At 45.8% G+C, this 27,413-nt stretch overlaps 1 protein-coding gene across 1 annotated transcript; it reads right to left on the bottom strand.

Moving 5' to 3' along the window:
- Window positions 1-4,320: 4,320 nt before the first annotated feature.
- On the bottom strand, window positions 4,321-27,196 carry ADA2 (adenosine deaminase 2). The gene is made up of 10 exons (XM_062590646.1): window positions 27,031-27,196; window positions 25,771-26,096; window positions 22,694-22,919; window positions 14,843-15,053; window positions 11,628-11,755; window positions 10,449-10,539; window positions 10,023-10,131; window positions 8,898-9,055; window positions 7,838-8,040; window positions 4,321-6,896 (listed from the first exon to the last, which is right to left on the bottom strand). The coding sequence occupies exons 2-10, from the start codon at window positions 26,081-26,083 to the stop codon at window positions 6,785-6,787; spliced, it is 1,551 nt and encodes a 516-aa protein (XP_062446630.1). The 5' UTR covers window positions 26,084-26,096; window positions 27,031-27,196; the 3' UTR covers window positions 4,321-6,784.
- Between the last annotated feature and the right edge of the window lie 217 nt (window positions 27,197-27,413).

The following is a 27,413-nucleotide window of genomic DNA, read 5'->3' on the forward strand; positions in this document are numbered from 1 at the left end:
CAAACGAGAAAACCACAAATGTTTCTCAACTATCCTACCAAGCTGGTTGTTTCTGGCAGAGAGGGAAAAAAAGGATTAATTTACTGTGATTTACTCTGATTATGGCTAAGAGGGATTTATCATCTTTTAATGATACAACCACTTGCAGGTTAGATTAATTGTTTTGGTTACTTGCCTCAGCACCTTTCTGGTCAGTGACATGAGGCCGACCAAACTGCGTCTGGGGTCCGTCATTCCCTTCTCATTAACTGCAAATGCACTTTTGCCCCTTTCCAAGACTTGCAAAAAGCTTGGGTAGAGACCTAGCCTCTTCTCTGACATAGGGTGAATTTCATCAACCTAAGCTGATTTAAAAAACATCTAGGGTATCTAAACATCCTCAAGCTTGGCTGGGCTTCTTTGTTTTGTTCTGTTTTGTTTTGTTTTCTAGTGCTTTTTCTCTCGTGTTATACCCAGAGGTCTTACGCATTCATGGCTGGTGCTGCACAAATTTAAGACTGGAGCAAAAGCAGGCTTTTCCCTTGCCCCGGACCAGTAGACGACCTGGGTTTTTTTCACCTGTTTTTTTGCTACTTAACAAGCTTCCAAGGCCGCGCAAGCCGCCGGCGGCCAGCGGCGAGGGGCGCGGCGGGCGGGCGCGGGGCGCGCAGCCGGCGCGGGCCGGCAGGGGGCGCCGCTGCTCCACGGCGGCGCTGCGCGGCGCTGCGCGGCGCTGCTCCGCGGGGTCGGCTGCCTGCTCGGCCACGGCACGGCCCCCCCCCCCGCCCAGGGAGGAGAAAGAGCGAGCTAGGTGGTGTCTTTCTGCTTTGGGACCTGGAGCAACAACGAGTCAGCTGCTAAGTACCCTTCCCGGGGCGAGATGGGGTCCCTGCAAATTCAGTTTACCCCCGCTGGAGCATTTCCCTCTCATTAATCGGCCGCGGAAGAAAACATTGGCGCCTGTGACAGCGCTGTCCAAGCTTGCAGACCTCTGAAGTGACCAGCGTAAGGAGCGAAGGTCTGGGCTCAGAAGGAGATTTGGTCCCCCTCGTGCCTCAAACGCCGCTGAGCGAGAGTGCCGTGTTTCCAGCTGAGGTATCTGCCTCTGAGGGCACGTGTGCCCCAGTCGATCCTCGTGAGTACTCCCAGGAGGCTGGCAAAGATGTTGTATTTATTTTTACAAGGAAGGTTGTCCAACAGACTGAAATGTTTATTTTTAAACCACTGCAGAGGGACTTTGCCAGCAGCCGGACGCAGGCTGAGCCTGGCATGCACAGCCGGGCCCGACAACAGCATGGCTGCCAGGCGCTGCTCCCTACAGCTCCTGCTTTGGCTGCTGAAATCTGGTCCTCCCAGCAGCAGCAGTCATAGACTTGAGCCCTCTCATCACTGTGCTAACATCTGGTGGTATAATTTTCTCTTGAAGAGTTGAGACTTTCTCACCAACTCTACTAAGAGCTTCTTGTTTTGCATGTTATAGATGGGCCTTACAATTTCTTCTACATGCACATCTGGTGATAGCCATATCCCATAACACCCCCAGTGCACCAGAACTGTTTGTTCGGCCCCTCTCACACCAGCCCGCAGGAGACTCTTCTTCCTCCATTTATACCATACTTCGATGCTTTCCCCCCCTCTCATAGCTAGCTTTAAACACAAGCAAAGCAGGCAGTTGCCCATAGCCTTCGCCTGTGGGTTCCTATGTAAACTTTGCAGCTGTGTTTTCCCTGGACTCTTAGCCCTGTCATCAACCCCGCTTCTTGACCTTCTAATACCCCCCTTGAAAGCAGCAATACCTTCAGTCTCATTTCTTACCAGAGAGGCTCTACTGGACTGTACCAACCCTCCCCCTCTGGTTTCTCTATTCTCTTTCTCTGCAGCAGCTTGCTCATGGAATGATGGACAAGCCAAAGGCTGAGAAAATACAGTAAAATGCCTTTCTTATCCTGTAATGACCAAGGAGAAGGACACAGCCTGATAAAAATGACAAGCCAGTAGAATTGAGGGCCAGACCCTTCACTTGCCTGTCCCTCAGTGGACAGGAAACACTTGATCCATTTGCCATGGTTGCAACTGTTGTAAGGCTGTAAAGAAAAGAATTATATACTTGGCCAATTAGAGCTACACATTTCTGGCCAATGTCCTTCTTCTACCTGTGAAGAGACTAATTCAAAGACTTACAGGACAAAAACCTGAAGCAGGCCAAGCAGCGGGAACTAATGGAACATACCTCTACAGCCCTATGTTTTATAGCCAGATAGACAGCATTGCTTAGGGTCTGGTATCTGCTTAGTCCCACTGTTGTGATGGAGACTCATGTGAAGTTTATATGCAGCTACTCATTTGGCCCTACTTCTCCAGCCTACTATTTTACTTTTCTCCCTGCTTTTATTGACACGATTTTTGACAGCACGACTAGTGCTGGGTCAGCCATTTCCTCTCAGTGGGTGCCTGGGAGGAACATTTCATTTATTAAAATGACCCAAAGGCAGTCTAAGCTGCCGTGCAACAAAGCACCAATAGATTTGTGACATGGTGTGCTACTAACAAAGCTCTATCCACTTCCCTTTTAAACAAATTGATTCTGAAGAGGCTGCAAGAAGAGACTGATGGGGGAAATAACAGGTATAGGACTTGCTGTATCCATATGACTGCTTGAAAAAAGTGATACAAGAACTTCTGTGCATTTTCTGCTCTCCTTCCTTGCTTCTGAGACTGGATGGATAGTGAAGGTGGACTGTTTTGGCCCCATTAGCTCTGTCCTGCTCAGTGCAGGCTACCCAGCCTCCCACTACCTTTGTGTCTACTTCCAACTCTGCTCATCCAAATGCCTCCTTCATCTCAGGTTTTTGGATTCTCTAGCTGGCCCTTTCTTCCCATACTCGCCATTAGCACTTGGGACAAAGAGCCTTCAGACTGTACCATGTAGCTCACTGATGCTCCACAAGGCACTTGGCAGCTTTGCAAAGGATGGGCTAGTCACATAGTGTTTGTTCTTTCCTTGTTGCCCGTTAGATTCTTGCTAAAAGCAGGTAAAATGACCTTCAGTAGTTCTTTCTGCTTTCCCATGCTGTAGCTGTCACAGAGATGGTACACACTGTAATAGGAGGAGAAGCAGCACAAGCAAAACACATCCATTGGACTATTTCTGCGCAAAGATATGTCCAGAGCTGGCTGCAGCTACAGTGTGGGCTGGGGAAGAGGGGAACTGAGAGTCCTGCGCAGTGCACAGCCATGCGTCTTAGGTTTGTCTCCACAGCATGTTGGTCCCATGGATCAAACTGCCCTTTGCATCGAGCTGTGAAGACATTGCAGACTCCCTCATAATTGTACTCCAGCCTGAGCGACATGAAACATCCCTCTGCACATACCAGGGTAAAACCTCACATAAAATACAGGTATCACAGTTCTTTTTGACAAAAGAGGGAGAAAAATCCTCCACAATGGAAACAGGTCTAGAAACTAAAATATATACTGTCGTCTGAAAAAAATGGACAAGAGAACATTATATATCATGTATCTGTACCACAAATCAGAGCAGGGAACCAAAGTACTGAAGGTGAGAAGATGGACTGGCAGCAAAATCCTTTAAATGTTACTGCAAGCGTTAAGTCTGAGTCTCAGCCAAGCCCCATAGCCAATTTTCCCCTAAGCTTTAGAGATATCTGAATGGAATGATCTTTTTAAACTGCTGTGGTGCAGCCTAAATTCCTATCTTTTTCTACTCCAAGAGTTAGAGAGGTGGGGATTCAGTCTAGGTTTTGCAGTTTGTACCTTTCTCTGAAAAAGTACGCACTCGCAAAACGTTGATCCCCAGCAGTAAAGCAGACAAGCCCCACTCCTATCTGTCTTTCAAAGGCCCTAAAAGAGGTAAAGCCTATTTATTGCCAGAAGATACTTGGAAGTCCCAGTTGTACACAACAATGATCTGTTTAAGGAGATACAGGGAAGGATGTACCACTGGAGTCAAGAGCCTCCATTCAATTCAAATTCACATTTAAATATATGTGATTTGGATGAGAAAGCTTCTGCCATCTGACCAAACCCTAAGATGGTTTTCTTCGGCAGAAAGGAATCTCTAGGCTAGTCACAAATCCAAACATAGGCCTGTAAGGACTATGCTTTACCTTTCTGAGGGCTCCATTTGAGGAATTTAAGATCACCTCAGCCCTGCCTGATTTGAAACTCCCCCAGTGGCTGCTGTGCCATCGTCCTGAACAGCATCGCCATTGTGGACTCCAGACATCAGGCCACAACACATCACAGTTCCTGCTGCAAAGTAGGGTAATGACCTAATGCTCAGGAAGTTTTTCACAGGAAGGTGAGAACAAACCAGATAAAACAGGTAAGCTGAGCTCAGCAAGTCTTCAGCAATCAGTAGAGCTAACCCTGCTTGCAGATAGTGAGGAGGGAGAAGTACATGTAACCAAAAGGCCATCAGTGGTTCAAGCCCCTGAGAAAACACATGCAGGAAGTATACAGGTCAATACTGTGACAGCTAAAACCTTTTCACTGAAGTAGAAAAGGAATAGAGGTGGGTAAACCTGTGTTAGGGACCTGAGGTCCTCCCACACAAAGTCTCTAATGATTAGCTTCACTGTGCAGCAAAGAGGCTCACTTAAGGGAGAATCAGCTCACAGCAAATAAAAGATCTTCCTCCACAGACATGTAGTAAGCTGAAATACCAGAGGGCTCAGAGGGACGTGACTTTAGGTCACTCATTAGCACTTGTTCAGCATTTTGCAGCAGTTTTTCTCATCAGCGTAAAAGAAAAGGCATTTCCCCAGTCACCATTTATAATCTCCAAGCAATGGCAACCTGGGGGACATCACTTGGAGGCCTGTATGCTGCACCCACAGAGGAGGAGGTGTTTCTTCTTGACTCCTCCTCCAGTATAAAGCTCACTGCCCTTACCAGCTCTGCATCAAGGCCTCTGAACAGCTAACTTGCAAAGAGCAGTTGCTGGTCTTCAGAGGAAGGTGTGGGTCATGTGGGCAGAAAGCCATATCTGGAGGTATCTGTAGCTGGAAGAGGTAGTGGTATGAGGAGCTAAACTCACTTGTTTAGCAAAATCTGTCAGTGGGTTCCCACTTTCTGCTTTCTGTGGTTTGCTTTTCTGCTGGTTTGTGTTCTGCAGTCCAGGTGCCTTCAGTGTGTTCTGTTTTTGTTTTGGTTTTGCCTGAGATAGCTAGATGGAAACTTGCAGTCTGTGAAATGTGGACAAATTAATGCTTTGCAAGCAAGGGACACACAGGCTGTGCAGCTTGATTAGCTTCTGCAGTAAGTGTTCTTTTGTCCCACCTGCATTTTACTTGAGGTGGGTGGAAATAAAGACTATGGCCAGGCAGCTTGGACCAATTAGCAGAAAATGTAAAGACAGCCAGTTAGCCTGAGCTGGTCAGATCAGGCAATGACAGACAGAGCAAGTTGTAGGCTCTGAGGAGGAAGACATCTTTTATTGGGAAAAAGTGTAAATTCTCCATGACAGCTTCCTTGGCCAAGGCAAACCAGTGTGATTCCACTGAAGCCAGAAAGACTCCAGCTGATCCTGGCTGCATAGTTGGGCTATGTGGCCTTTCAACATTTGTGCTGAAGGATTTTGCTGAAATTGCTTAGCATCTTGGTTAAGATTTCTTTTTAAATCTCCCTTATACAAAGCAGTCGTCCTGAAACTATTTCTTTCCCCAGTATTTCTGATGTTGCTAAGCAAGGGAATCTGCTCGTCTCAACACTACTTATTGTGTAATTGGTGCAATACTTTTCTGCCAAAGAACTGGCAACTACAAAGGTGAAAATACTGGATATCCAAAGCATGAGAATGGCTTTCCACTAAGGTCTGTCTGATATGGACATAGTTGAATAAGGGCACATGTGTGCTTTGATTTAGGCAGTGCATGCCCACAGTGGAACCCCCAGAAATCAAAAGGAGCTTTCTATAAATGCAGATCAGACTAGGTTAGCCCTATGTTAACATGTTCTTGTGCAGGAGCAGTGTTTTAATTAAGCTGGATCTGGGAAGCGAGGGTGGGCTTTTTTTTTTTTTTTTTTTCTCAGCTGAAAAGCATTTTAGTTTCCATGCGACCAGAGGACACAAAAGGATTCTGCTTGAAAAAACCGTCAGCAACTGAGGCACTTTCTTAGTTTTGTGATCACTGTGTGACCAAGCTTCAACATTCTGGGAGCATTTGTACAGTTCCATCAACTTGTTTGCAGCACTGGTAAGTCCTGAAATAGCAGACATCAGACCTATGACTGGTTCTTCGACCTAGCAGTGCTATTTTGGCAGCAGGCCCAGGGTTAAACATAACAAGAGTCATTTTCAGTCCTTGCTCTCCTGAAGGTCAGTGGCCCAAATGGCTGGATGTTTGTCTTAGCTGTTTCCGGACAAGGTCTGCGTTTTGTAATGATAAGGCAAAATTCAGAGATCCTCATGTTGGCAATCTCCCACTAACTCTAATTAGAAGCCATGTTTTCCCTGAACAAGAATGTCAGGATTTGGTCACTGGCAATTTCTAATTGTGTTTTGACTATGTCATTTTGAGCAGGGTATTTTGTTGTTGTTGTTGCTGCTGTTGCTGTTACAAAGGCTCACAACTGCATTTTACCTCCAGTCGATGACTTTCATAGGATAGCACAACTTGTTCTTAGCATTAAGTCTAGTTTACCAGAATCACCCATTCCCATGTGAGACTTAGAGGCTTGTCTGCTCAAGCCCTATGCAGGAAGCACTCTCTGTCTCTGCGTTAGCAATAAGCTTCGCTCACTCTGACTTGCCAGCTGCCTTCTGAGATGGCTCTCCTCCCTTCTAAAGCTCCCTCAAAAAGCTATCATCAGAGAGGTCAGCTATGAACTGGTCCCATTTTTTCTGCCAGATATCTTTGGCCTTGGCTTTCTCTTCTGGTAGCATGGCACTGTATCTGTGAGGAGAAGAAAAGTCAGTATGAGACAAGGAGGCAGGGGGCAGCTATTTCAAGATCAGTGATCAAAATGAAACGGCAAGAAGCAGCAACAGATTAACCCTTACAGGACATATCTATGCTGCACAGAGTAACACAGTGTAGGGAGCCCTGAGTTCCTGTTGGCTGGGCTAATACTGGAACCAGAGACCTCACAGCGATCTCAACAGCTACCGACTCCTGCACTGCAAGGACAAACCAGCTCAGCCTGTATTAGCTGGGAGGGTCTCTGACCAGCACCCAGTGGCTAGTGCAAAAGTGACATGCCTACTGTTGCTTTGAGGTTGTCCCTGGACTCAGTTCAAATCAGTAGGAAATAAGAGTATTTGTCATCTCCCCAGCCATGCGGGGGCTTGGGGTTGACATGAGGATTGGCACGGGATTTGGCAAACAGACAAAACTCTAGGAATGTGCCAGAAGACACTGGGCACCACGTCCAAACTATTTTGGGACATTCAGTGCTGTCCAGATAAACAGAAAAAGTGGTTAAACACACACAAATTATATGCTGGCAAATCATTTTTCTTTGTTTATCCACTGGGCCATGGCAAACACCAGAGCAAGTCAAATTCAAGTAGAAATAGACAAATGATATAAAAACATAGCATTGCTCCCCCTCCTAGGATGAGGTGCTAGAGGTAACTTCATGCAGGATGGAAAAGGAGAATAAACTAAGACTCTGGGTTAGAGAAAGGTTCTCTAGGGCATAGACAGAGGAGATTCTGGGGATCCCATGTGCTGCTCTTGGAGGAGGTGCTAAGACAGAGCAGATTTTGAATTAAATCTGCCCAGTCCATGTGGTGGAGGAGGCTCTGGAGCCAAAATCCAAATAAAGTGGGTTTCCAGACAGCAAGCTGATATTCCCCATAGAATTACTATGCCTAGAGAGGTAAAGAACTTACTTTATAGAGTTGAGTACAAGCTGTTTTAAGGTCCTCAAGTCAGCATTCACCCCTCCAATGGCCATGAACACCTCGTAGAAGTCATAGGAGACACCCTTTGCCCCAAAGATAGGGGGATCATCGGGGCTGATCACAATGGGGTGTCCTTCAGCCATGAGGCTGGCTGCAGGGTGGCTCCGCAAGTCAGCTACCAACAGCAGCACCTCGGTGAGAAAGAGTGAGAGACGACACCAAGTCGGGTTATTGCTGTACCCATGGTTGCACTGTGGCACCCATCACACCACATACCTATAGTTGCCTGTGTCAGCTGCTAGTTATCTGGGAGGAAGAGCTTCCAGAGGGCTATTCAGAGCGTATTAGGCACCTACTCTGAATTGCTGCAGGAGGAGCTTACCTTTCTCCAGAGACTATACAGGGAGATTGGTCTCTTAAGTTAATCCCCTAAATCAAAGACAGTGGTTTGAATAACTTTTGCTTATTTATAATAATTTGAGTGCAAATGGCTCAAGGACTGTGTTTCAATTTCTTACAAATTTGCCATGACATTAAAAACAGGGAATCAGAAGATGGTATCAGGGTACATCTTCACTCCAGACTAGCTCTTCTGCTGCACCCTGGGGACAACGTGTGCCATGCAGCTGTGTTACAAAAGAGTTATGAATTCCGTGAAACCAAAAGGACTCTCATTTGCCATCTCAGCTTCTTGACCTCTGGCCCTCCTGCCTTTAAAGTATTTTTCATTATGCCTCTAGGCATCTCCCTGGCTCTGGGCCTTGTTGTCTTCACTACGGAAGACTGGCTGTCTTCCCAGGCCCCTCTGGATAGGGATTTAAAAGATTTTGAGCTGACTGGTGGCACAAACCTTACACATAGACAGAGTGTGTCTGCATAGCAGGCAGCAGAGTAATGTGCAAAGAAAACTTTGCCAACCTGGGTGCAACAAAAAGTGCAGCTGTCATAGCAGGGAGCCCTCCAGCTCCCTGCTCCTCCTAGTTGCTATGGTGAATCCCGTTCCAATGTCCCAAGCCCTGAGTTAAGACCTAAGCTTTTACCAACATACCTGGTTGGAGATAGGACAGACTTCTATCGGAATATCCCTCTTCAGAGATAAATCTTTGGCTACTGGGTGTTTAATGAGGGCAAGTCCATGGCCAATCCGGCTGGTGTTCAGTAGCAGAGCATCCAGCACATTATTGTCTATAGAGGTGCCCTGCCAGTCTGAGGAGAGACAGATAAGAATCATTGCTGTGCAATAAGGAAATATATCTTCTCAAATGGCTAGACAGTTTTGTTAATAAAGGTATCAATTGCAATGTGAGAGAGTTTCTCATGCTCTGAGTTTCAACTTTGCTTTTGCAGTCCAGCAGGGACACAGATTTGCCTGGGACATTGCCTAGCACGAAGATACTCATTAATCTTGCCTAACTTTAGATGTGCACTGTATCACCCTTACAGCTAAGCTAATCACCCTGAGCTCTCTTTATAGTTAAGGGAGAGAGGTAATCATTTTTAGAGTATGACCTATTTTAGACCTCTGCTTTACAGGCAATGAAATGCACCTTAGAAGTGCCTGTTACTGTTTACGACTATAAAGGGAGCCCAAAGTGACTAGTTCAGATGTAGACATCTTCTCCAGAGATGTCAACATTTAATAAGCACAATGCAATAGTTAGACACAACTGTCTTGCATGGTAGGTTAAATCCCACCTAAACAGGCTGAATAATATATTCCAAATAAGCAGACTACCCCAGGAATGAAGGACAAGAGTCAGCTATTTTGGTAAGTATATTCAGCTAAGACTTGCAGCTGGCTCAGACATTCCTTCATCTTAAAATGTAAAATAAAGGCTGCTGCTGTGGATGGGAGATGGAAGTAATGGCTGAGTCATACCAGCAATGATTTCTCCTGCTGCATGACTCCAGGTTATACACAGGGCAAAGAAGCTCAGCAACATGAAGCCTATAGTTAAAAGCAGGGAGCAGGTAGGAGAGGTGGCAGGTAGGAATGCTTAAGTAACATGCTGATATGGGAGAAGTACAGGGAAATCAGATTATACTCATGCAAACACATGCATGCACACATACACCCATTTTGACACAGCAAGGCTTGCTTCTTCTATGCTTTGCAAGTCTTAATTTCCTGGCTCTGTAAGCAATAATGTGATGCTTATGTCCTCATGCTTACCAGTCTCCCCAGCATGGAAAAAGTATGGCAAGTTGACCCCCAAGGAATATGGGATGGTCAGGGCATCCTTCAGCTCCCATAAAGAATGACCTTCGTCCTCATTGCCTACCTGGGGAGGAGAAAGAGAAAAGATATTTTTGAAGGTGCTTTGGAAGATGGTGGGACTCACAGCTAGAAATCAGTACATGTTGCCAACTGTACTGAAATTGCCATGTTGTGTTTTAGGGGGAAGGCAATTGACTCTTTCAGGTCTTTTTGTTAACTATCCTTAGCAAAATCCTTAAGTAGAAGATTTATGACTCATTTACACCGATTTCAGTAGAGCAGCAGAGGATCTGGCTCTGGTATGAAACATAAACCATATATACAAATAGTTACATTGCACCTCTAGAGGCTAATTCAGAGTCATGGAAGAAATACAGTTACCAGGTCAAAGCCTGCCAGGAAGTCTGGGAAGCGGGCTCTGAGTGCCATGGCAGTGACGATGGCGTCTTTAATCTGGGAAACATTCAGCATCCTAAACAGCAAGAGCGAGAGAGAGCAGTGCAGAGGCTTACTTCTACAGGCCTGCCTTCTTTGGGTTTGTTTGAACTGTGAACTGGGGCCCTCAGTGGTATTTCCAAAATGCAAGGTCCTCCTGAATTTGGCATCCAGCTTCAGGTCTCCAAAGTAACAGCAGTAGAAAAATGATATTATGAAAAGAAACCCTGAGGCATGCTTGTCAAAGATTCACTGGCATTCCCATATACCAAGTAGGGAACAGAACAGCATGAAAAAAAATGTTTAAACATCTTTTCCCTCTCTACTATTTTGCTGGGAGGTGGGAGAACAGTTGCATTTAAATAGAGTTTTATAGGTTTCAGCCCTATTGGACTTGAACATCATAGTGCATTTTGCAGACAGACACAAGCTCACTCTGTCCATACCCAGGCTGGCCAGAGGCAAGCCAGCTCTGAACAGGAAACCTCATCATGCAGAGTCGGAGCAAGTAAGTGCTGCTGAGAGGTATGTTATATTTGCTCAGGATCACCTCACATGACTTCATGGCATCTGGCTGACTTGGAGAACAGCCTTGTATCTGCCTGCAAACAGCAGCATGAACATACCGTACAAAGGCTGCTGGGAGAATAGGATTTGCAGGGTCCTGCAAGGACCTTTGCAATACAGTGCCCAAACTCGGGCACTTCTGTCACTGCTTCAGCCTCCAAAGAGGGAGAGTATGTCCAGGCACAGGAGGAGAGGTCATGCAGCTTGGACACGTACGCACACAAGCAGCCTTTCCTTTACTCATTCCTGTGCCCGGGCACTCACAGACGCTTGCCTCTCCAGGCACACGCCATCAGCTAAACCTAGTTGTTCTGCACGTACACAGGTTTGTAGAGAGGATTTCTCATCCTCAACCTCCTATGAGTGCCAGGAAATGCTTCAAGAGTCAGTACCCGAGGTCTGACAACCCATGCAGGCGTTGCTAACAAACTGTAGCATTTCCAGCCTGTCGCTCAGAAAGCATTGCTTCTCCTCATGCTGCCTGAGTCTTCCCCACCGCCGCCTCCACTGTAGTTAGCTGGTTATGCCCCACTGCTCTTAGCCATGCTCAGCCTCTACCTGTGTGCTGTAAATATAATCTTTGCTCCAACAAAGTCAGGGTGATCTTTCACAAACTGCTTGGTCACTTCCTGATATGTTGCCACGGACCAGGACTTACTGTGCCGAGTGCCATCCAGTTCGTACACCTGTAGGACAAAGAAGTACATGGCAAACAGGAGTTAGTAAAGTGTTTTGTTAGAGGGAGGAAGAAATGAACTGAAGAAAACTCTCAGAGAAGCAATCTGCTGCAGTCCTGGCAACAGGGCAGAAAAAAACAGTTAAAACTTCAGAATATATATATTTTTTTGAAACCTTAACTGGCTGGCAAGAACTGAGGAGTGGTTTTCCTCCCTACTATATGATACCAGAAACTAGTTTCTCCTCCACAAGTTCAGACATGGCAAGTAGTGCTCTTGGGTATCCCGAGGAGGCCATGACCTCTGACTCATGTATATATCAAACGCTGGAGCATTTGTCCAGCCGTCTGGCTGCTCATACATACTCTGCGCCTTGTGGTGGCATTCTGTCAGCAGAGGCAGGCCCAAAGCATGCAAGGGCTGGGCTCCATAAGCTACTAGCTGGGCTGGACTTCAGCTCCCCTCTGCCTGAGGTTTGCTCCATGACCTTGAGTAGGTCATTTAATCCTTCCACGGTTTCCCAGGTCTCTGGCTGCAAACTGGGAAAAATAATCCTTTTTGCATGCTCTGTCTCATCAGCTTATTTAGTGAGTTCCTCACTACCAGGGCTATGTGCAGGGCTTTTGCCCTGATTTCAGCGGGAGTGTAGACCCTACATGCCCTAATTGCTACAAATCCACAAAGGCACTGCCTTGAGCTCATAAGAAATGGAGGCTAAAATCACTCAATCCATTCTCTTTTTCTTTCTTTTCTCTTTCACTTTTCTCTTTTTCTTTACTCCTAAACTAGTTCATTCCACCTTCTCATTGTCCCGCTGGTGCTGCTCCCTTGCATTCATTGCAGTTGCTAAGCCTGCGGGCCCCGCATGGCATTCCCCTTGTAGGCACCGGGAGCCACCGGGTGGCTGCAGATTATCAAAGGGAATTTTCCACTACTGCTCCTCACAGGAATCTGAGACTTTACACAGCTGAATTTGCAAACACAGCTGGGTTTGGGGGAGCTTTTCTACAATGTTTGCTGTTTCCCACTGAATCCTGACTTTCATTTACTTGTCTTCAGTTACCGCTTCTGGCATGCTTTGCTGCAAGGCCAGCTTTTGTACAGTATCAGTGCTGTTGCCCAAGCCTTGCAGAGGATCTCTAGGTCCGCAGATATCTCATCATTCCTGTCACACCGTGCTCACCTTGACTTTCATTCTGAAAGGCTTTTCTTCCCTCTCATCTCCAGTTTGACCTCACCAGCTCTGCACTGCTTGCAGAGGCCAGGAGCCGTGCACACTCCTGGATCCTTGCAGCCCTTACAGTGCTATCCCGGCTGCAGGCAGGCTGCCTGCGCATACCTTGTGGCACACTTGAGCTCTAGGTGTGAACAAGCCTGGGGCTCTAGAGTCTCCCATGCCTGGAACCAGCATTAGGGCCTGGATGGGAAGCAAATCTCTTGTGCCAAGCCTCCCTTCGGAAGACATTACAACCATGTCTAATGGCTGCCGGTAAATGCAGGGTATTTTCCAATCAGGCCCACACACTCATTTCATCGCAGATATTCTTGGCCCGGAAACCTCTGTGACCTGGAGGCATGCCAGCACTCATGCTGTCTCACAGCACAGGAATTTTGACACTGCTATTGTTTGCTCTTTCCAGGTACCCCAAAGACAGATGGTGACTGAGCTGGTTCGGGAGAATTGGCTTGTGACCAACTCCCAACAAAGTAAGATGCATATAAGCTCTGTGGTTTTCTTCCCCTCCTTTTGTTTCTTTTTCCCTTTAATACACCATTCTCATTTCAGGCATGGTAAAGCGTGCCAGCCCACAGCCCTGAATGCCACGGCCCTGTTTCTGCACGGGGCCAGCCTGAGCCACAACAGGGCAAGGTTAGACAGCCCGCTCCCCAGCTGTTGACGTAGAAAGCTAGCTCAGCCTCCAAATTTGTAACAATGCCTGGCTGCCTGCCGATGGGGTGGCTCTGGAGGACTCCCCAGCAGCACCGATGGTTGCTGGGTTGCAGACAGTCATCTGCAGCTGGTGTGAGCCTGCCAGCCATTTCTCATAAACGCAATGATTTAAGTAAGTTGCTGGCAGGCACGTTCTGGAGTCAGACTATCGGTGAGACATTAGTGTGGCTGCTCTGTCCTCTGGATGCTGTGTTCCCCACAGCGAGCCGCTACCTGCCTTTCAATACAAGGTACTCAGCTGCCGTGTCCCTTGGGTGCTGCCAAATGGATGTCATGTAGCAATTTCATTCCCATTTTAATGGATTGTTTAGAAGATGGAAATAAATGGTGTAATTAGGAGTGATGGCCCTAGTTTGTTTATTTTGATAAGGAATTTGCCTCTCTTGTAAACATCCACCCCCACAATCTCCTGCTTTGAGTTTTTTGTGGAGGATTGTATGGAAAATGCATGTCTGGAATGTAGAAACTGTCTCAGAGAAAGTGACAGTTGTCGTAGCTGTAAGATGGGAGTGGAGTCTGTTGGCACTTGGGATGGTGTCATGGGCAGTGTGGGACTGTAGGATAGTCTTACTGGCTCTAGGACATATGCAGCGAGAAATGTCCAAATTACTATCAACAAATTTTAGTGTTAATGGCTATGAAAGAAGCAGTTCATACCTCACAGAGTTAACATTTAAGGTTGTCTGCACACTCTGGAAGACAGTGTTTTGCCAGTTAATATTCTAGCCTATTCAGAGAAGTCATTCTGAAGTAAGCTGTAGATTTAAAATGATGTAAATATTACAAGATGGGAAATTATTCCAGAATAGCTACAGCAGAACAGGTGATTCTGGTGCAGACAAATCCTAAATATCTTCCCAACCAGGAATATTAGACACAGTTACAGGTCAGAGTCTACAACACAGTTTTGCAGTGTTGCCACAGTAGGTATCTTCCTTAATCAGTAAGAACAAAGTACCTCTCATTTTCAAGCCCCTGAGTATGCAAATCTTCAACGAAAACCTTTGAATATGAGAAAGTTTTTCCAGTATCCTTACAAGACCAGGTATGCAAACACCCCAAAACTAAATTCAGGATAGGGCTTGAGAAAAGTTAGGGAGAAAGAAGGATTTAAAAGAGTACTAGAGAAGCCAAAAAATATGTACCGCAGGCAGGAGAGCTCTTATCTCAACATACTGTATGTTATCCTCATAGAGTTCCAGCAGGCCCTGGTAGAAATAGGCCTTGAACACAGGTGCATAGCAGATAAGGCCAGAGGCAATGAGAAAGACTTCTTCAAATCTTCTCCAAATGTAAGCCTGAGAAGGATAGGCCAGCTCAGGGGCATCTGTCACCAGGGTCAAGTTTCTCAGCAAGCTATAGAAAAGGGTGAAGGGAAGAGGAAGAATTAGAAGATCAAACAAATCAACTGGCTTTCAGTATACCAAAAGCCACCAGCTGGCAACTTGGGTAACTTCTACAGGAGGAAATAGGATTCCTCCAAGATAGGTGTGAGTTTTATTATCAGAGACACAGCTTTGCAGACATGACAGTCTCCCATCCATACCATCTCAGATGAAGTAAGGCAGCACAGCCCAACTGTTCTGAAGAAGGCATGCATGTTGCGGAGGATCAGGAAGAGGTGAAAAGCCAGTCCTACCACAACAAGGGCTCAATGCCTAACTTGGAGCCTGTCGGCACTATTATACCATCAAATGTACTATATAACTGGTGCAACTATGATGCATTCAGATAGGTTTTCTACCACCTATATTTACCCTATATTTACTTTAAAATTATATAGTCTAATATATTTATGTTTAATGATTGGTACAGATAATAGCTGTGCCCTCTGACCCATAAAAAGTCGTACCTTAGACATTAAGCTCCATGCAGCTTACAACTAGACATGCAAAGTACTTGCCCATTCCTTTTTGAGGGTAAAAACTCAAAGAGTAATATAGGAGTTACAAAAGGAAGTGTGATGACTTTATATCATAAGAATTGCACTCTCCTACCCAGGAGAACTCTTAATCCAAGAGTAACCTAATACCTTACTTCTGCAGACAATATATTTTCCCAAACATCTTAAATGCATGCAAAAAGTTATCACATCAGTGCCTCTATTTACCATCTAAAGGCAGGTAGTGTTCAGGAGACACCAGAGTACTGGTATCCACCAGCCTGCTTACTAAACCTAAAACTTTCCCTGGTACCTTTGTGTCATCAAAATGTGTCATCTAAAATAAGCAGAGGAAAAATGACTGTGAATCAGAAATCCTTTTTCCCCCCTAGTGAAACAAAGGTGCAATGCCCATTAAATGAAAGCTTGTGACTTGCTGATAACTTTTTCAGATTGTCTGCTGGGAAATAACTGATAAGAATTGTGGGTCCTGTCTTTTTCTTACTGAGATGGCAATCATAGAATTGGCAGGGTTGGAAGGGACCTCTGAAGATCATCTAGTCCAGCCCCCTTGCTCAAGCAGGGTCACCTAGAGCATGTTAGACAGGGTTGCATCCAGGTGGGCTTTGAATATCTCCAGAGAAGGAGACTCCACAGCCTCTCTGGGCAACCTGTTCCAGAGCTCCGTCACTCTCACAGTGAAGAAATTCCTCCTCACGTTCAGGCGGAACTTCCTGTGGTTCAGTTTTTGCCCATTGCCTCTGGTCCTGTCGCATGGGACAACTGAAAAGAGTTTGTTGCCATCCCCTTGACACCCTCCCTTCAGGTACTTATACACGTTGATAAGATCCTCCCTCAGTCTTCTCTTCCCCAGGCTGAAGAGGCCCAGCTCTCGCAGCCGTTCCTCAGAGGGCAGATGCTCCAGCCTTCTGATCATCTTCGCAGCCCTACACTGGACTCTCTCCAGTAGCTCCATGTCTCTCTTGTAATGGGGAGCCCAGAACTGGACACAGTACTCGAGATGAGGCCTCACCAGGGCTGAGTAGAGGGGCAGGAAATATATTTATTCTTTTCATAGACTCTACTGGAATGTAAGCCTCTTCAAGAAATCCAGAGAGGGAGCAGGTTGTTTTATCAAGTAGAGTTTGAGGGAACCAGTAATTGGAATCAGTAATTGTATTGTTGTTGAGTTGTGGGTGTAGCTGTAGGTGAGCATTTGCATTTTGGACAGGGTGAAAGTCTGTCTGCGGGAAAGCTTATAGCTTTCATTCTGCCTGAAACTTTTCCTCCGGCAGTAGGTGTCCTCACTTTTTAAGTTGGCCCACAAGATTTTATAAGAAATTTCTCATGCTGGAAAGCAAAGTTTAAATGGCAATACAGGGAGCAATTAACTTCATTCCTGGGTGGACAACTAAGCCATCAGTGTTAGTTACACAGAAGGGTGCTTGAGGCTCACGGTCTTACCAATCCTACTAGGCCTGATGTTTATCTAGTCTCAGAGACTATGCAGGTTCAGATAGAAATACCTTCGGCCAAGCTTCATCTTTCATCCAAGTATATGGTTTCTCTTTGATAACTGCTACTGATCTTTAATAATGTTTTGTCTTTGATGTTTTGCCCCTCATCCTACCACAGTACTCTGCTCTGTTATATAGGAGATGTGGGTTTGATTTGTGCTTGTATTATCTCATTCCAAGAGGCTTCTGTGGATTCAATTAAAAATCTCCCTCTTAGAGATCTAAAGTGTGATCTGGTCCAAACTTATAAACGAAGGCATCTTGGGTAGGGACACTCCTTTGGAGATCCTCCATTCGGAGCATAAAATGGAGCTGTTCTCCCAGCATCTGTGTACTGGCTGCTCTTTGGCTCTCCGAGGACCCTCTTCCAGCAGTTGTAGTTTCATTTCTTCATTTAATCTGTCTGCTGGGAACACTTTTAGAAACAAAACTGTATATAAACAGAGACATTTGTACCACATTGAGGATGAGATTTTAAATGCACAACAGTCAGGATATTCAGAGTTAAGGTTTCCACAGCAACTTTAGCTCTGCCCTCTTGCACATTACAATGGGGCCTTTCGGTCCATTATCACACAACACTGGGCAACCCCAGATACTATTCAGTAAACAATGCAACAAAATGGAAAGGAACTGAACCATAACCAGGGAGGCACATGTGTAGTATTTTGTACTGCGGCCTGCAGTGGCGTTTGGCATTTTAGACATGTTTGGGGGAGCACTGAGGAGTGACATTGTAGCATCACCCTAGAAACCAGGAATGCAGGAGCCAGGGGCATCTTTAAAGAGCTTATCTGACTGACAGAGCGCAGTCGGAGATTGGCCTCAAGCGGAGCGGGTGTGCGCCAGCTCGGCAGGGAGGGGAGAAAAGATTTTGTGTGGGAAGAGCTCGGGCTACGCAACCAAGCCTCTGGGAAAACACGCGCAGCAGTCCCGTTCAAACCAACTTTTCCACTCCCTTCCTCGCCTGGCCTTGCTCCCACGCTCCTGCCTGGGCCTGGCCGCGGGGGCTCCTCACAGGCCCCGCACAGCAGCAGAGATCGCCGGCCTGGAGCAGCAGGGCGAGCGGGGCATTTCTCCCTTTAGTGCTGGAAACACTGCGGGAAAAACCTCCGCGTGGATCAAAAGATCTTGCAAGCCTATTCTCGCCACCATCTAGAGCTTCGTTTAGATAAGGACCAACAGTTGCTTGGGATCCAACTATTTTTTCCCATTGTCCATGAGAACAGACTCATTCAACAAAGAGCACTCAGTGCTCCGCTCCTTATTTTTAAATCTAGCAGGGCAAACTTGGGGTTGTTTACTCAGCCTGTGCTCTTGGGCTAGATACAGCAATAAATTCCCACACCACCCTGCTCCTAAAAGCACATAAATCATATAATGTTTTTTATGATCCCCCTTCCTTTGAGACTGATTATTGATCCTTAGAACTGTGAAGATTTATTAGGTAACAGTGATCCATGTTTGATAACAGGATAATCTCCTAAGGGTCCAGGCTGATAATTTTGTACCGGGAGTAGTTGATGCAGATGAAGCAAAGCTTCATAAATACATTTTTGCTTATTTTCTGGAATGGAACTTATTCAGTGATCAGGTGCAGACTACAAATAGCTTTCCATGTCATATCATATATGCAGTGAACAATGTTATCGCAATGCATATGCCCAAAGGGGCACAACTAGAATGACCAGCTAAGGATTATTTATTTTTGACTGTTTTTGCTTTCTTTTTTCCTGTTTTTTATTCTAACTGCTTTGTTTCTTTGCGCTGTATAATATCAGAGTGAAAGGTTGCTTCTTCCTGTTTTTTAAAGGTGTTTTTTTTCCTGCTTCTTTTCTATTCTATATGGGTAATTATAGCACTCTCCTCACCGTAGTATCTGAATGTCTTCCAGTGATGCATTAAATAGTGTGACTAACATCTGTCACATGTGGTTCATTCGTTCTCTCTCTTCCTCTCTTCTTCTCCCCAAGGGGAGACTCGTAGAGGGAGTACAGTGTTTTGTTTCTGTAGTGGATTTTTTTTCTTTTTTTTTCTTTTTCTTTTTTTTTTTTTTTTTTTTTTTTTGTAATGTACATGCTGCCCTATTTTTCTGTTGGCTAGGGCAAGTCAGAAGACATGAAGGGGAAGTTGCTGGAGGTCTGGGCAGCCGTTAGCACCCAGGGGAATTCTCTCCACTGCCTAGACCTGGCCTCTGTGTCAGCTCCCTCACAGATGACTTCATCCGTATGATAGAGAGCTCCACTGGGCCACAAGAGCTGAACTGCTGGGCACAGCCTTAATCCCTGGGCTACTAGCAGGGAGGTTATTTCACAGATATCTGGAATATCAATGCTGTTTCCTTAGATATATTGCAGCATGGTGATTGTGAGCTCTGGCTTTACAAACAGTGGCAATTACACTGCATCTCGAGGAAGCAAATGGCATTCTCTTATATCATAATTAATTGTAACATAAATGAGGAAATCTTTTTAACTGTCAGAGCAAACTTCCCTTCCTTTCTCTTTTTCCGAGCCCACAGTCTCTTGACTCTTGTGATAGCATCATTTTGGAAGTTTACCAGTAACAGAATACTCACGGGTCTTGGCCCATTGGACTTGTGTTTTGAATATGAATGATGAAAACTTCTTTTGAGGTAAATAAACAAAAAGACTTTCAGCATAAACACACATACACACACACACACAAACTTAAAAATAAAAACAACAAAAATGAAATGGTACCTATCTCACTCCTTTGCGTTTGGTGATCAGGAATGTAGTAAGGTGAAGGAGGTGCATCCTCTAGGAAACGGTCTCATTGTTCCCTTCACATTTGCTGAGCCGCACTATCTTGCATGAGAACCCTTCCTTTCTGCCATATTCCACTGATACTTTCTTGAAACCATCCAACTATCCATCCCTTCCTTCCTCTGACATCTGCTTTCTCTCAGTTTGTCAGTGCTCAAGGGCAAAGAGGAGTGCAGGAAAGAGGTAGCCTGGGATGCACATGTTCAAGAGACTGGGAGAGTTTCCAGAAACTGAGAAGCAGAACAGATTGGGGCCTATTCCTGGCTAGAGACCTATTTCCAGGCAGCCAAAAAACATTCCTAACCCCTAGATTAGTACCCAGGGATTAGATCAAAATAGGAGGGGAAGTGCCTCAATGTAGCTGTTGTTCATGTGCCTGCACATTATGTACAATGACTCCTTTCCAACTTCAAAATACTCAAAATACAACATAAATAAATAAGTCTGCACAACAAGGATGCAAGAGAACTAGATTTTTGTACTTCGCTCTAACACTTGCTGAGGAAAATCACTTTGTTGGTCTCTGCCTCAGTTTCCCTTTCCACTCTTGGTCAGACTTGTGTAGCAGGGTCTGTGTCCTGTATTGTACAGTACCTACCACTATGAAGTCCTGCTTTGACTTGCAGTTACTAGACATTATTGATAAATAATACAAGAGGAACATGATGATATTACTTCAGGACCCAAATAGGACTATAGGGAATCAAGCCATACACAGCTCCACCCTCATTCCTCTGTAGGATGTCATGTCACCTAGCCTCAGCCAGGAAGAGACATCACACTACGTAAATACAACTAAAACTAAATACAATGAAGGCTTCCTTCTAAGAAGTTCCAAAATAGCCAGTGTGATTGCTTGTGCCTCAAGAAAGTGAAGCTATTTCAAAATCTAATCTCTTGCACATTATTTATGGGTCTCCTGGTGGAGCTGAAGAGGGCTGGTGCCATGGTATTTCTTTCCTCATCACTCCCAGTTGAAATGGAAAGGAACTAATGGGAAAACAGTTTTCTCTTTAGAAGCGCATAAGTGATTTCTCACTGGATATTATTTCTTCCATTACACGTCAGGGCAGCTGTGCCTTTGTGTAGAAAAGGTGGGGAGTCCATTTTCCTTCCATTCTGGAAGTGCTCAGACTTTGGTCTCAGCCTATTTTGATCTAATCCCTGGGTACTAGTCTAGGATTTAGGAATGGTTTTTGGCCTCCTGGAAATAGGTGTCTACTAAGGAACAGGCTGCAAAGGAATCTGCAGAGGAGCAGTGGGTGCCCAGGAGAGTCAGCTCTCTCTGCCTTACCCAGAAGCAGAAGTCCACTTTGTGTTTATGAAGGAGGGAAGGCAATGCCATCCCAACAGAGCTTGTTAGCCCAACCCAACCTGCTTCCCGGATCTGCAGGGCACAGAGCCCGGTCAGACTGCATGAGGAGGGGGTACCAGCTTCCTGAGACTTAAATAGTTTCTACTTAAAAGCACGCATACTCACAAGCTCACCAAAGAGTGCTACAGTAAAAGCCAAGAAGTTTCACTTAGGAAATGCTGTAATTAGGTTCACCACATGGCCTTAGTCCAGCCTTCTCCTTGTGTGTCAGCACCACAATACCATCTTTAATTACATTATACCACATACTATTTTTTTCCACAGGACCCAGCTTCCCTGAGCTCAGTGGACAGCAGTGCTCTCTGAATGAATTGCTACTCAATATTTTTCTTTGTCCTCATTACTCAGTGTCTGCCTTCATGCATTATTTAGCACATGCCATCCAGCCCCCAAAATGCAACTCAGAACTACACACTGCCTCCTGGTCTTTTCAGCAGGTCTTTGTCAAAGGCTGAATGGCCCCTCAGTAGGGAGACAGGTCTCCATCCTCCTGTCACCTCCTTCCGGAGGGGGATCCAGGCTCTTCCCACCCACCTGTAAGTAATTAAATGCTGGGCAGCTGCTGGGCAACCAGCAAACACCTGATCCTGATAAAAGGCTGCAATCCCCAGAGAAAGGAGTTCTTAGGAGTAGATGATGCTTTGGAGGAAGTAGTTTGATGTAAGACCTCCTAGATAGCTATAGGAGGGCCTGTTAGTGTGGAGGGAAGCTCTGTTAGCAGGCAGGTATTGAGCGGAATATGCTGCCAGGCATAGGGGCTGTATGCAGTTCCTGGTGCCTGAGGTTCTTACAAGGAATGAGTGCCCTGTGCTTGAGCATGGTGAGTCCTAGCTGGTTTCAAAGTGAGCATTTAGGAAGTAAGGGGTTGATGGGGCGGGGGAGTTGTTTGTTTGTTACTACAATAACTTTAACTTAAGTAGTTTGTCCAACTTCCTGCCCTGTGGCAAAGTAATGACTTAAAAAATGACTTTATTGCTGTAGAGGGAGAGACTAATTGCTTAGCTACCTGACTTCCTGCTCTTTGGTGATGTTCTGCCTTACTGGTTACTTATTTTTTTGGTTACCTCAACAGAGGAGACAAAGTCCTTTACCATGCAGCCCTATACTATGCTGGAAGTCTCTCCAATATAGGTGCTGAGGGAAGGTAGGGGCAGGTGGCATAAAACTACTTAAACCACTGTGTTCAACCCTGTCTGTGTAAAGCTCCAAAGCAAGAGTGCACAGGAAACTTCAATTTTGATACTCTGTAATTCTAGTAAACTTAATGCTGCATCTTTCATGTTCTTAGGTTGTTATTCACTTGTTCTGCCTACACAGCTTTAAATGAAGCACCCTGCTTTCAGAGCAGCAAGCAGATGGGAAAGGTGCACCAAAATGATCCTGCCAGCTATGTAATGCTACTATGAAGTAGCTTGCAACTCCTTTTCACTCACCTGTTATCGAACTTGGTCACATTGGGCAACTGCTTTCGGTATGTCTCCAGCAACACCCACTCGGAGCACTGGACTGGCGTGGGTTGAGGAGGGTGAGGCTTGGAAAACCTAAACCGCACTGTGCCTGTGCGTGTGAAGCAGATGTAGCAGTTGGGCATATAGGTGGCATTGTAAACCAGCCAGTCTACACTCAAGATGGCGTAGTCATGCAGGTGTAAGACAGCACCTGGTGAGAGGAAAAGCAACTCTAATGAGACAAGGCAGCTGAAGAGAAGGAAAGCAGCTTTAATGTGGTAATAGTTCAAGCTTGCTCCTCCTGGGGCATCTGGAAATGCTTCTAGATAGTCATGACTGATCTCTCCCACCAGTGAGACTGAGTGGCTGCTCTGCCTCCTCTCTGCTGGGGGATGTGGCCCACTTCACATCAAACAGAGGGCAGGCAGAGCATGACAGCTCACTGGGAGAAGAGGCAGGGAGGAAATCAGTAGGGAGCTCTACTTCTCCACTGGGATGGAAAATTCTCTGAGTTATTAAAGGTCTTTCAGACAGACTTTGCTGTGAGCTGGCACAGGCCCCACTTATTTAAAGAGGAGCTTTCACAGTAGGCAGCCATTCAAAGGCATGCTGGCTACCAGGCAGACTGCACCAAGCCTCTGTATCTAAGCTGTTTGAGTCTCAGCATCAATTTTTGCATCTGTGTCCTTCTTTCATCTCTTTGGAATCTCTGGCCTACACCAAAATCCCAGATCATGAGGCACTGGGAAATTAGTCAGATGCAGAAGGAGCATCCACCTCTACCCCTTATCAAATACAGTGTACATCTGCTGCTGACCAGCACCATGTGCCTCTGGGAAGCTCTGTTACTGTGCAGTATGTTGGCAACTTTCTGAGCCTTCCTGGCATAGGAAATTTCTATATGCTCACCTTGTTCAGTGCCTCCTTTTGTACTGCCAAAATCTGTTCTCTTGCAGAGACTTCTTACACTGTTGCTTGAACTAAACTTTCCCTCTGTAGATGGGAGATGCTATACTAGAAGAAGCTAGTCTTACAGATATGCATATTATTGGTCTAGGGGAGACCTTGTAATCAAAAATGGGTTTGACCCACTTAAGAACAGGGAGGGAGAATAAGCAGCAGGAACAGAAGACTAGTTGTCACGTGGTGGTAGACAAACTGAAACATCAAGACAAGTAAGTTGATAATCAGTCATCATAAAAGGTCTGACAGTTAAGCTACTGGGTGATGGCAGGGACTGCTCTCACCAGAGCTAGAGCAACAGGCTGTGTCTGTAAAAGCAGGTTGTCCAAAGTTGAGCCTCCTGTCACTTACAGTACCATCCTTTTCGCTATGTGAGCAGCAATAGCTATTACAGTAGTATTTGAAACAACAGTAATTCCTGGAGGTTCTACTCAAGATTGAGGCCTCATAAGACTACGTTCTACACAAGCAATTAAAAGAATGTGCTCTAACCCTAAAAAGCTTGCAGTTCTTACAAGGGCTATCAGAACCTATTTTAATATCTCTTGGATTGGAAAGTATTAAGTTTTCTCTGCTTCCCTCTGGGTATTCAAAGTACCCTGTTTGAGGAAGACAGAGGGTTGCCTTTAAATTCCTTACCACCCAATTCTGGTGAACGGATAATGGCCATGCTGACATCCCAAGCACTTATGGTAACTAGTCAGGATGCTGCAAGCCAGGGAGCCACATCAGACTGGGAGGGGAGCTAGACAGTTCTTATCCAAGCACTAGTATCATGGTCTTGCAGATGAGAAGCCCTCTTGCAGAGGAGCTGACCTGTTGACTGTGCTGAATGTAGTCACCAGCCTATTGCCAGCGAGCTCCGTGGGCAAGGCTATGGGATTGCCTCTAGAAAGGTGAGTGTATCATCCAGAGTAGTAGGGGTGTTGACAATTTTCACCGAGTGCCTCTTACCTTTAGTTAAAGAAGGCACCTCTTTCAAATACTTCCTCACTAAACCAAAGATGTGCAGGGAGAAATCAGTCAGGACTCAAGGTCTACATACTGCAACTGCTTGATATCCTGCCTCTCCACTGAACTGTCAGCAGTTCAGACGTGGAGATGTCTGCCTCCCTGAAGCCCAGCTTAGGTGACTTAGATTTCCACATAGCTAAAAATATCCTTTCCCACTCTCCTGTGTACCCTGGAGAGCTGTGACTTCAAATGCTGCTGTGTTCCAGGTGCTCAATGAAGGATGCATAGGATATGATAAATGTATCAGACAATCTCATGCTGGTATGCAACCTAAATTGTCCCAAATGCCTTAAAAACTTTGTGTGCTGTGGAGTATAAAGAAGCCACTTCTGGTGTAGAGCATGGTAGTCCATTAGCAGATGATTTGCTGAACAACAACAAGGGAGAAAGTGTCTGGACAAAAGGCAATAGGACAGATGCTTGGCTTTATAAGCAGAGGTCTCCCATAAGTGGGCAGAAGATAACTTGATTAAGAAAGATTGATCAAAAGAATACATTAGTTTGTTGTTGTTGTTGTTGTTTTATGTTCTACAGATCACATCAACAGAGGCTTTGACTTACATTCAGTTAGTAAAAGCTTGCAGTATTAGAGGTCACACCTTTCTCCTCTGATACCTTCAGACTTCCAGTAGACTTGCAGATCAACTACATAACTGGCTATAAAACAAGTGTACTGGGGGATGCAGCAATCTCAGCTAAGTTATTATAAGTGCTGCCATTGTTGGAAACATGTATTCATCCAATCCATAGAATCATAGAATTGGTAATGTTGGAAGAGAACTCTGGAGATCATCTAGTCCAACCCTCAAATGAGTGGCCCATTCGGGGATCAAACCCACGACCTTGGCATTACTAGCACCACGTGCTAACCAACTGAGCAATCCATCCCCATTTCCTGTTTGTTTGCTCCTATCCCAAGGCTACGCAACAGAACCCTCCCTGGGATCCAGTCAGTACTGTTCACAGCTCTTGTAAGTTTGCTTATGATCAGAGGTTTGCCACATCTTGTACATCATCCTAGCTTTAACGTAGACAATAACAGGGGAAGGGTGGATAGGACCAGGAACCCGTACGCCAGAGCCTACCTTTTGGCATGCGCTTTAATGTGCTGAACACTGTGCTTTGATCAATGAGGCTTTTGGCCTGAAAGAAGTGCATGCTTGGAGGGAACAGGCCTGTATTCATGGCTGTAGCGACCTCCTTCTTCTTGAGGCTTACAAGCTTTGTACTGAGCTGCTGTTCCTGTTTGTTCAGCACCAAATTACCACCTGTCTGATGGGCTTTTTCCTCCTGCATTAGTGAGTCTCTGTCCTTCCAGAGTGGGTTGGGGAGACAGAAAGAAGCCAGATTCAGCAGAAGGTATACCAGCCTTATGCTTTGCCCAGATGGAAGCTTCATCTTAGAGCTGCACCTGGAAAAATAAATAAATAAATCAGTGTATAAGCGCACATCAGACAGTGAAATTTTAGTGATGACACACTGAGTCACTAAACTGCTGTTCTATCCTGCAAAAGTAGTGGGTTAATGTGATACTGTGGTACCATCACCTCCTGTATTCAAGGTTTTGTGATTTTGTTGACACAGTGCAAGGTTGGTGGCAGGGCAGGGAGGAAGGAGTGCCGCATAGGATGAGGCTGATAACACATCACATGGACCTGCAATGTGGTGAAGGTCTGTCCCTAGGGCCAAGGACTGGTAAGGTAAGGACTCTGGCTTGCAAGCTAGAGTGAAGCCCCCTCAGCATGTGGGGCACTGGTGACAGTGCAAGTGAGAGAAGCTGGGGACAAAGCACTTGGGGAGGTGCTTTTGTGAGTGCATAGGCTGTGCAGAATTGCAGAGCTATGCACATCCTGGCTCCCTACAGTCAAAAAGACTCCCCTGTAGCAGTTGGAGCATGTCCCTTTTTTGCAATCCCAGAGAATGAGACAGGAAGGGAGAATATGAGAATAGTAGGAGCATGTAAATCACAGAAGACAGGCACATGTGAACTCGGAGGTCTCTGCCTTTTCCCTGAAAAAGCACAGCTGTAATATAACATTCCAATACCAGGCTTCAGTGACCCTCAACACCAATCCCACTAGTCCAAAGCAGGCTGGAGAAAGACTCAGCATTTTGAAATGGTCCCCTGTGAATTATATATTACATCCTGCTTGCACACATGCCTTCTGCTTCTAGCCTCTTCTCTACTCACAGCTTTGCTTAGGCTCTTCCACCCCTCTCTGCCTCTGCCCCATCAGCTGGTCCCACAAGATGAAGACTTGCTGACATCAGGCCTGGCTCTGAACCTGGAGAGAGAAACTCCCTAAAAGGCACTATGACAGCCCTACTGAGACTGACTCACTTACTGTTATTTTTTCTCCTCCTTGCATCCAGAGCTCATCCAACTGCAATTGGAGAGTGCAGGGAACAGTTTTTTCTTGTAAGCAAAAACTGCCACAGCCAAAGCTAAACAGGCAGGCTCTGTCCTGGCTGTGCCAAACAAGGCGTGAGCCAGCCCAGCCAGCACACAGAGTTCCCCTTCCTGTACTGGAGTTTCACTTTGCTCAGCTTTTATTTATTCCTCTCCTCCCCTGTCTGTACAGCTTCATGAATATATAAAGAGGAGGAGGAGGCAGGAGAAGTTATGAGAAAGAAGCTGCAGGAAGGCAAGGGGTTGCAAGCCTGGTGGCCGGGTAAGGAGAGCTGCATCCTTTGCCTGCGCTAGCAGGAGGCAATTCCAGCACTCCTG

Source organism: Rhea pennata, chromosome 1 (genome assembly GCF_028389875.1).
Source record: "Rhea pennata isolate bPtePen1 chromosome 1, bPtePen1.pri, whole genome shotgun sequence".
NCBI lineage: Eukaryota > Metazoa > Chordata > Aves > Rheiformes > Rheidae > Rhea > Rhea pennata.

Coding starts and splice junctions, on each gene's coding strand:
- ADA2 (XM_062590646.1), bottom strand. CDS start 26,083: ATGAAGCTTCCATCTGGGCAAAGCATAAGGCTGGTATACCTTCTGCTG. Junction 15,054..22,693: donor GTGACCAAGTTCGATAACAG/GTGAGTGAAAAG, acceptor CCTTTTCTATAG/CTTGCTGAGAAACTTGACCC. Junction 11,756..14,842: donor TAAGAGCTCTCCTGCCTGCG/GTACATATTTTT, acceptor TTTGTCCTACAG/GTGTACGAACTGGATGGCAC.